This window comes from Glycine max, chromosome 8 (assembly GCF_000004515.6).
Source record: "Glycine max cultivar Williams 82 chromosome 8, Glycine_max_v4.0, whole genome shotgun sequence".
NCBI classification, from domain to species: Eukaryota; Viridiplantae; Streptophyta; class Magnoliopsida; order Fabales; family Fabaceae; genus Glycine; species Glycine max.
In genome coordinates, this window is record NC_038244.2 from 20,965,364 (window position 1) to 20,973,949 (window position 8,586).

The 8,586-nt window shown below is 29.7% G+C and overlaps 1 protein-coding gene across 1 annotated transcript; it reads left to right on the forward strand.

Annotated features, from left to right (window-relative positions):
• The first annotated feature begins 1,832 nt into the window (after window positions 1-1,832).
• Window positions 1,833-8,370, forward strand: LOC100815640 (beta-amyrin 28-monooxygenase). The gene is made up of 4 exons (XM_003531801.4): window positions 1,833-2,534; window positions 5,392-5,813; window positions 7,157-7,344; window positions 7,750-8,370. The coding sequence occupies exons 1-4, from the start codon at window positions 1,996-1,998 to the stop codon at window positions 8,047-8,049; spliced, it is 1,449 nt and encodes a 482-aa protein (XP_003531849.1). The 5' UTR covers window positions 1,833-1,995; the 3' UTR covers window positions 8,050-8,370.
• The last annotated feature ends 216 nt before the right edge of the window (window positions 8,371-8,586 follow it).

The following is an 8,586-nucleotide window of genomic DNA, read 5'->3' on the forward strand; positions in this document are numbered from 1 at the left end:
TTAATGTCAATGTTATGACATTCTTTGGAAAAACAAGCACTCAGACCATTACTAACTCGAAGTTAGCATTCATTTTTCCAAATGGATCAATCAAACACAACCAAACTGATGTTTATTTTCAGTATCTTACTCTGATACCAATGCGAGTTCCTAATGAGTGTTCTTTTGAAACACTTAAGAGTAGAATGCACCATACCCTTAAACTAATCAATGACAAATTTGTGCATGAAATCTACTACCGACAATCGTCCATAGATGCAGGTCAACAATCTTTATTTCATTCTTTGTAGTTGAAAAATGATGATGATGTTCACACAAGTTAATGTGCAATAAGCAATATCCGCTTGTTGGCCCTATAGAATTATTATGTACCATCAACAACACACCCAATGATATACTCAACCTACTTCGATCCACCATCACTCCTAATCATGATGCAATGTTGTATTATAACAGCAAGTGAAAGAGACTACAACAAGACAATTTTTTGGGTTACTCTTTCATTGGGACTAACCTAATAAGATTTTAAATTCCCTTGGGATGTAGCAGTGAAACTCTCAAGGATGTCATCAAGCAAGTTGCGCTTCTAGGGGTTTTCTCTTATGGAATTCATTAATCTCAAATGGTTAGACAATTTTTCTTTCGACAATCAAGTCATACAAAATATTATGAAAAATTAGTCGAATATGAAACAACAAAGTTGAAAAATAATGAAGACGTATTAAAGGTGTTAGCAGAATCCAACTACTAGAAGAGTTTTTTTCCAATACAAATTTTAGATAATTTTTAGCATAGCAGTAACCCAGCTAGCCCCAATAACAAATCAACATATTGTAATAACCAATGAAGATGTTGCACATGATGAACAACTGATTATAATGGTTCAAATGGAAGAAGACATGACTGTTGTACAACATCTTTCAAATTATGATTAGTTTTGTCATTTTTGTTTTTCAATTGTTATTATTAGTATGCTCTATTATTTTTGTTTTAAGGAAAAAAAACCTCCAATGAAACAAAAATTGAACTTCAAAAAAATTCACAGCATGTTCAAGTGTCTTAAGTTTGTAATTTATTTAAGTACCTACATGATAACTAAAAAATTATATCATAATTTAATATGATTATTTTCATGTCAAGGAATCTAACGAAACAAAAATTAAAGCTTATCAAATTATCTAAATTTTAAATATACAAAATATATTAAATAAAAAATATAATATATTTTAAATAAAATAACATTAAAAAATATATAACATATTCAATAAAATCATAAAAAATGTAATATATTAAATAAAACTAATATCACAAGTAAAATTAAAAATATATATTTAATAATTAAATAAATAAATTTTTGATAATTTTAAAAAAAATTTAAAACAAAAAAAAAATAAAATATAAAAATAGCATGAAGTAAAAAGAATTATGACTTTGAAGTAGTAATTCATAAATAAAATAAAATAAAATATCTTATGACTTCAAAGTCCCAAAAAAAAAATTTACGACTTTGAAGTTGTAAAAAAAATTAATCAAATTTATTTACAATTTCAATTAAAAAAAATTAAAATTATAACAAATATTACAACTTTTTGAAAAATAATTTAAAAACTACCCCTCTTTTAAAAAAGGCCAAAAAAATTACACTAAACCAATAATGCAAAATTTGCTGGGGTACCAGAAGGAAAAATCTCAACCTCGATAAACGTCCATCTAAGAATTAAATAATCCTCGTGGAAAACGCTTGTGAATATATAAGAAATATTAAATAGTATTAATGTTTATTAATTTCACAAAGATATTTATTTATTATTTCTTATATCTTTGTGTGAAAAGTCTCCGCGCAACCGTTATATTTACTTGCGTTTTTCACGAAAATTATTTAATTCTTAAATAGAGGTACCCAGCAATGTGATACCCGCGTAGTGTGTTTTTCCATTTAAAAGACGAGCATTTTTCAATTAATTAATCACGCGAGGATCCAAATCCAAAAAAATCATGGAGCAGTTGTACTACCTCACCCTTGTGCTACTGTTTGTGTCCTTCGTCTCTGTCTCTTTTTTCATCATTTTCTACAGGCATCGTTCTCCGTTCAGCGTCCCCAACTTGCCGCCGGGGAAGGCGGGGTTTCCGGTGATCGGCGAGAGCCTGGAGTTTCTGTCGGCGGGACGGAAGGGGCTTCCGGAGAAGTTCTTCTCCGATCGCATGACAGAGTACTCTTCCAAAGTGTTCAAGACCTCCATCTTAGGGGAGCCTACAGTGATTTTCTGTGGAGCCGCATGTAACAAGTTCTTGTTTTCTAACGAGAACAAACACGTCATTTCGTGGTGGCCTGAAAATGTCAAGAAGTTGTTCCCAACGAATATTCAAACAAACTCTAAGGAAGAAGCCAAGAAGTTGAGAAACATTCTCCCTCAGTTCCTCAGCGCCAAAGCCATCCAACGTTACGTTGGTATTATGGACACTGTTGCCCAAAGACACTTTGCTCTGGAGTGGGAGAACAACACCCAAGTCACCGTATTGCCCTTGGCCAAGAGGTACTACTTTTTAATTATTAACGTTTTTCTTTTTAAAAAATCAATTTTGATGGAAAAAATTATGATGAATTAAAACAAGCACAAGTAATTTTTATTTTTATCAAAACCAATTTTAATTAAATTTTGTCAGATTTATACTCACATCAATACCGTTTGCATATGTTCGTTATTTGTATTTTTTAATTTAGATACACTTATGTTGGATGCTTATGCTAATTTAATATTTTCATTATTTTATCAAATTATAATGTTTTATAAGGATTGTGGTTCTATTTTAAAAGTTCACGTATTATACACATATTGTCTTAAACAACCTCGCCGCCACCCTCTTGGACTCCATCGACAAACAACTTCGCCGACCCCAACAGTATTGCCCTCTTTCAACAACTTCACCGAAAGGGGGTTTTGACCTGAGGGGAGGTAGAAAGTGGAAGCCACGTCCATTATGGCGAAGATGGAAAACCAAATCGGGGGTCTGGGATTTGGTTTTTAGGCTAACGGTTGTAGTTTAGAAAAATGGATTCATAATCATGGGTTGTTGTTTAATGGTTCTGGGTAAAAGTTTATCGTTTCTCACTCCCCATTTTATTTTATTTTAAATCAAACTTTTACTTTTGAATATGTCACGTTGGTCGATTGGAAGTGTTGGTGGTTTGGAGCGTCGCAGAACATTGAAGATTTTGGTTTATGGCCTTTATTCCTTAATTTCATAGAATGATTAGTGAATTTGTTAATCTGGCTTTTGTATTTGGTGAGGTGGTTTTTTCTTGGGTTTGATATGAGAAGAACATAGGTAGTTATGATGTATGATAGTAATTTTTGACTATTTTTAAGAGTGAAAAATTGAATAAGATTAAATAATATAAAAATAGCATATGATAATCTTAGAAAATGTTTGACCTGCTAAATTTTTATTTAGGAATTAAAATTTAAAATTTAAAAAAATTGATGGATTAAAAATTTATTTAATTTTATAATAAATTATTATAAAATTATTGTATTATTAATTAATGTATTATGTTATCACTAGTTCACTACACATAATAAATATGAATTATATGAATTTAGTTTAGTGGTAAGTTGTGTGTGCCTTTTAAGTTCAAGGTGGAAGGTTCAAATCAGTAGCCTTGCAGAGATTAAAAAGTGAAAGTTCACATGAATGGCAATGAGATTTAGGAGTTTTAATATTTAAATTCGTTGGTGCATTAATTTGTATTAAATTATTATATTATGATTAATATATGTAATATATAATTATTTTTAATTTTTTTTTTAAATTAAATATTATTGACTATTGATTATATAGACTTATCAACCTGAATTAAATAAGCATCAATGTATTCTTAACCTTTATGATCAAAATCACAAGAATTTTATTGATTAAAACCACTCTAAATGAGCTTCTAAAAATCTTTCCAATCTATTAGCAAATAATAGGCCTCCAACGGTTCATTAATTTTGATAGAAAAAAGTGTTTGAAACTCATCATCATTATACTTATTGAAATTTCTTATCTTGAATATGATATGTTTAATTTTTCATCTCTCATGGATGGATAGAAAGTTAGGAGTCACTAGAGTGGAGTGTGGTAATATTACAATTTTTTTAATAAAAAATATAACAAGAAATAGATGTATCTGATTCATTTAATATTTAAATTCGTTGGTGCATTAATTTGTATTAAATTATTATATTATGATTAATATATGTAATATATAATATACTTTTAATTTTTTTTTTAAAATTAAATATTATTGACTATTGATTATATAGACTTATCAACCTGAATTAAATAAGCATCAATGTATTCTTAACCTTTATGATCAAAACGACAAGAATTTTATTGATTAAAACCACTCTAAATGAGCTTCTAAAAATCTTTTCAATCTATTAGCAAATAATAGGCCTCCAACGGCCCATTAATTTTTGATAGAAAAAAGTGTTTGAAACTCATCATCATTATACTTATTGAAATTTCTTATCTTGAATATGATATGTTTAATTTTTCATCTCTCATGGATGGATAGAAAGTTAGGAGTCACTAGAGTGGAGTGTGGTAGTATTACAATTTTTTTAATAAAAAATATAACAAGAAATAGATGTATCTGATTCATTTAATAAAAATTTTAATTTATAAAAAATATTTTGTTTTAAAAAAGAACCGACAAAATTAAATGTTTTGACTCATTGATCCAACCCAAACCAACCTATTCAAATTTGATTGGATTAGGTCTTCGATTCTACCAAACCCAACTCAAACCGACCTGCACCCCTAGCCAGATTCAACCATAGGTCTGATCCTTAGTTCAATCCATCATAGATCTGGTTATTGGTTGAATCAGTCAGTCAGATTTAATGATTGTGGTCCAAAATTTGTAACTTGTTTTAAAAGATATTTTTTAAAATTTAATTATTAATTTATACTTTTATATTACAAAAATATTACTTAGCATATAGATTAATTAGTATAGAGTTATATCTCATTAATCCGTTATCTCTTATTAGAATTTTATTATTCATAATAGTTTTTACCCCGGATTGAGAGAGAAGACTTAATAGAGATGTGACAAGGGATGTGATAGAATAGGTAGAGATATATAAGATGAAAATGAAATGGATATAATGGGAGATGTTATAGAGGTAGATATAAGAAAAATGTAGATAAAGAAAATAAGAAATATGATAAGTATTGCCGTGAGAGAAATAAGAAGAAAATAGAGTGAAAAACTAGATAGAAGAGAAAGTACTTATTCTCTTAGAAACTGGAACCTCTATACTTTTTTTGATTTGTCGTTTCTTACATGAATGTATTTTTTTGTTTTTAATTTTTGTTTCACTGAGACGCTCAGTACTACAGGTATACCTTTGGGGTGGCTAGCCGTGTGTTCATGAGCATTGATGATTTGAATCAAGTGGCGAAATTGGCAGAACCTTTAAATCAGGTGAATGCAGGAATTATATCAATGCCCATTAACTTCCCCGGAACTGTGTTCAACCGAGGAATCAAGGCCTCCAAGTTCATTAGGAGGGAGCTGTTGAGGATTGTCAAGCAGAGGAAGGTGGAACTAGCTAATGGAATGTCCACACCAACACAAGACATTTTGTCTCACATGCTAATATATTGTGATGAGAATGGACAATATTTGGCTGAACATGATATTGTCAACAAGATCCTTGGCTTGCTGATAGGTAGCCATGAAACCACAAGTACTGTTTGCACTTTCGTTGTCAAATACCTTGCCGAGCTCCCTCAAAATATTTATGAAAATGTCTATCAAGGTACGTGAGCTCTATCTCTTTTAATATAACGAGGAGGTATATTGGGTTTTTGTTTAATACTCAATTAATCCTTCTCCCAACAAGTCATTCCACTTTAGAGGTGAAGTGATACTTCTAATCACCATTTCATGCTCAAATTGAAAATCAAATCTCAGAACTTAGTTAAGAGACATAAATATAAATCACCTATGCTAATACTTTTCTGAGTCCTTAAATAAGGAGTGAGTCTATCAAGGTATTTGTGGGCTTCTTATTAGGCATGCATGTCTTTATTTATATCTATATGTTTATGGGTGTCTCTCATATCTTACAGTACTCTAAATCTAAATCTAAATCATCATTAGAGTATTTCCAATGTTAGTTGTTTAACGAATTGCTTATTTTTAAACATGGTTGTTAAATTTTTTTATCATTAGAGATGATTTACTTGTCATTGGATTGATTAAAGTTAGGTTCCCATTGCTTATGAGTAAAAAAAAATTTATTATCATTTAAGAATTATTTAAAGGGATAATATAAAAGTGTTTAACATAAGATAAATAACATAAAATAAATTACTTAAATTTCACTCATTAGGATGTTCTTATATAATTGTATGACTTGTATTTAATGATGTTATTCTTATAAAAATGAGCCTCTCACGTGATACATCTCGAATATTTTTAAACATTAAATATGCTAAACTATAAGACAAAAAAATTATATCAACAAGTTATTTTATTTAAAAAAGTAAAGGGTATAATATATATACTTTATTTTCAGTTTGTTCAAGGCAGCTTTGCATTTGTTTATAAAAAAATCCTAGTGAAGCTTAATTTTAATTTTGGGTTTTGAAACTTAAAAATTCTAATGAACCTTAGTCTATTCTCTTTTTTTTTTTTTTTTTTGTGAATAGCACCTTAGTCCGTTCAATACCTTTAAAAAGAGATAAAAATAAAAAAGAATATAATATAATAAATGATATAATATAACAAGAAAAATAAAAGATATGAAATTAAGAGTGTCACGTCCCTCTGTAAAAAAAACTAATAAATATCACAAACCCAAATAATCATTCATTATAGTCACAGGGATGCCATGTCTTCAAAGCATAGCTTTCATAATTGATTTATTTGTTAGTTTAATTTATTGGACTACATAGTTGTAGAAATAAAAATCTTCGACCCAAACAAAGAAGTGACTTTTCTTAATAACGTAACATATGCTAAGTTTATCAATTTTAAAAAAATCATATCAATAATAATAATTTTTTATCGATTGATAATATAAAATTATATTAACAAATGCAAGCATATTAAACTCTTATAAAATTGTTTGTTTTCCGTATCTTGTAATTTGTTCAGAACAAATGGCGATTGCAAAATCCAAAGCTCCAGGAGAGTTGTTGAATTGGGATGACATCCAGAAGATGAAATATTCATGGAATGTAGCTTGTGAAGTAATAAGGCTTAACCCTCCAGCCCAAGGAGCTTTTAGGGAAGCCATCAATGACTTTATCTTCGATGGATTCTCAATTCCAAAAGGCTGGAAGGTAAATTATGTTAGAACTTTTGCCAAATATACAAGCAGATTCACATGTATGCATGATGATATATTTTTTTTCATTTTCTTCTGCATTTATGGTTTGAAATGTTTGACTTTACTAGTTTAGCTAGAATTTAGCTAAACCTCAATGTTTAAAAATACCGTCTTACAAAAATTTACTTGATCTTTTGTCTTGCTCTCATAACATGAAGAAATTGTATATGTTTTACTTTTGTAGCATGAACATTCATTATTGTTTTCATTTTACTAAAAAAAAAGGAACCGAAAAAGTATGTGCTAGCTATAGTAAGACGAAAATGCTAAGACGATAGTACATATGCCATTGTTGAATACTAATGAGACATAAGAGATTTTTTTGGTCGTTATTTAAACTGTTTTGTTGGTCATGTAGTTGTATTGGAGTGCAAATTCAACTCACAAAAATCCAGAGTACTTCCCTGAGCCAGAGAAATTTGATCCAAGCAGATTTGAAGGAACTGGACCAGCTCCTTATACTTATGTGCCATTTGGTGGAGGGCCAAGTATGTGCCCTGGAAAAGAGTATGCGCGAATGGAACTATTGGTGTTCATGCACAACTTAGTGAAGAGGTTCAAGTGTGAAACTCTTTTTCCTAATGGAAATGTTACTTATAACCCTACGCCTATTCCTGCCAAGGGCCTTCCTGTTCGTCTTATTCCTCACCGATCATGAAGGAATTAATTATATTTGGATGGGTGAACCTATGTCAACTCTTATGCAGAAACGGTATGGCATAAAGCCTGCCCAATGTCAGCAATTGCATTTTAGTTTGTTATTTTTTATTAATTGTTTGATCAAGTTTTTAGGATTAGTTGTTTTATTTTCTGTTACTTAATAGTTGTTATGTTAATGGTTAGTTATTGTTATGTTAGTAGTTTGTTATTGTTATGTTATTGTTTGGTTATTATTTAGCACATCAGTAATTATTACTTCTTTTTGTTCCAATAAATTGTATTTAAACAGATGATCATTTAATAGAAAAGTGTGTACTTATCTCCTTTATTTTATAACAGATTGGTATCTAGAGTCTTCTTCTTAAGAAGGACATGTGAGTGAATTGAGTGAAATTCATCACAAAAAAGCAAAAGCACCTTGCTTTAATTCATCTGATAGATGGATTTTGAAACACCATACATAGCACTAGCACCACTTGTGTTTGATGCCAACAATTATCAAATCTGAGCTGGGAATTTGTTGAGGAAGACTACG

Coding starts and splice junctions, on each gene's coding strand:
- LOC100815640 (XM_003531801.4), top strand. CDS start 1,996: ATGGAGCAGTTGTACTACCTCACCCTTGTGCTACTGTTTGTGTCCTTC. Junction 2,535..5,391: donor GTATTGCCCTTGGCCAAGAG/GTACTACTTTTT, acceptor TCAGTACTACAG/GTATACCTTTGGGGTGGCTA. Junction 7,345..7,749: donor CAATTCCAAAAGGCTGGAAG/GTAAATTATGTT, acceptor TTGGTCATGTAG/TTGTATTGGAGTGCAAATTC.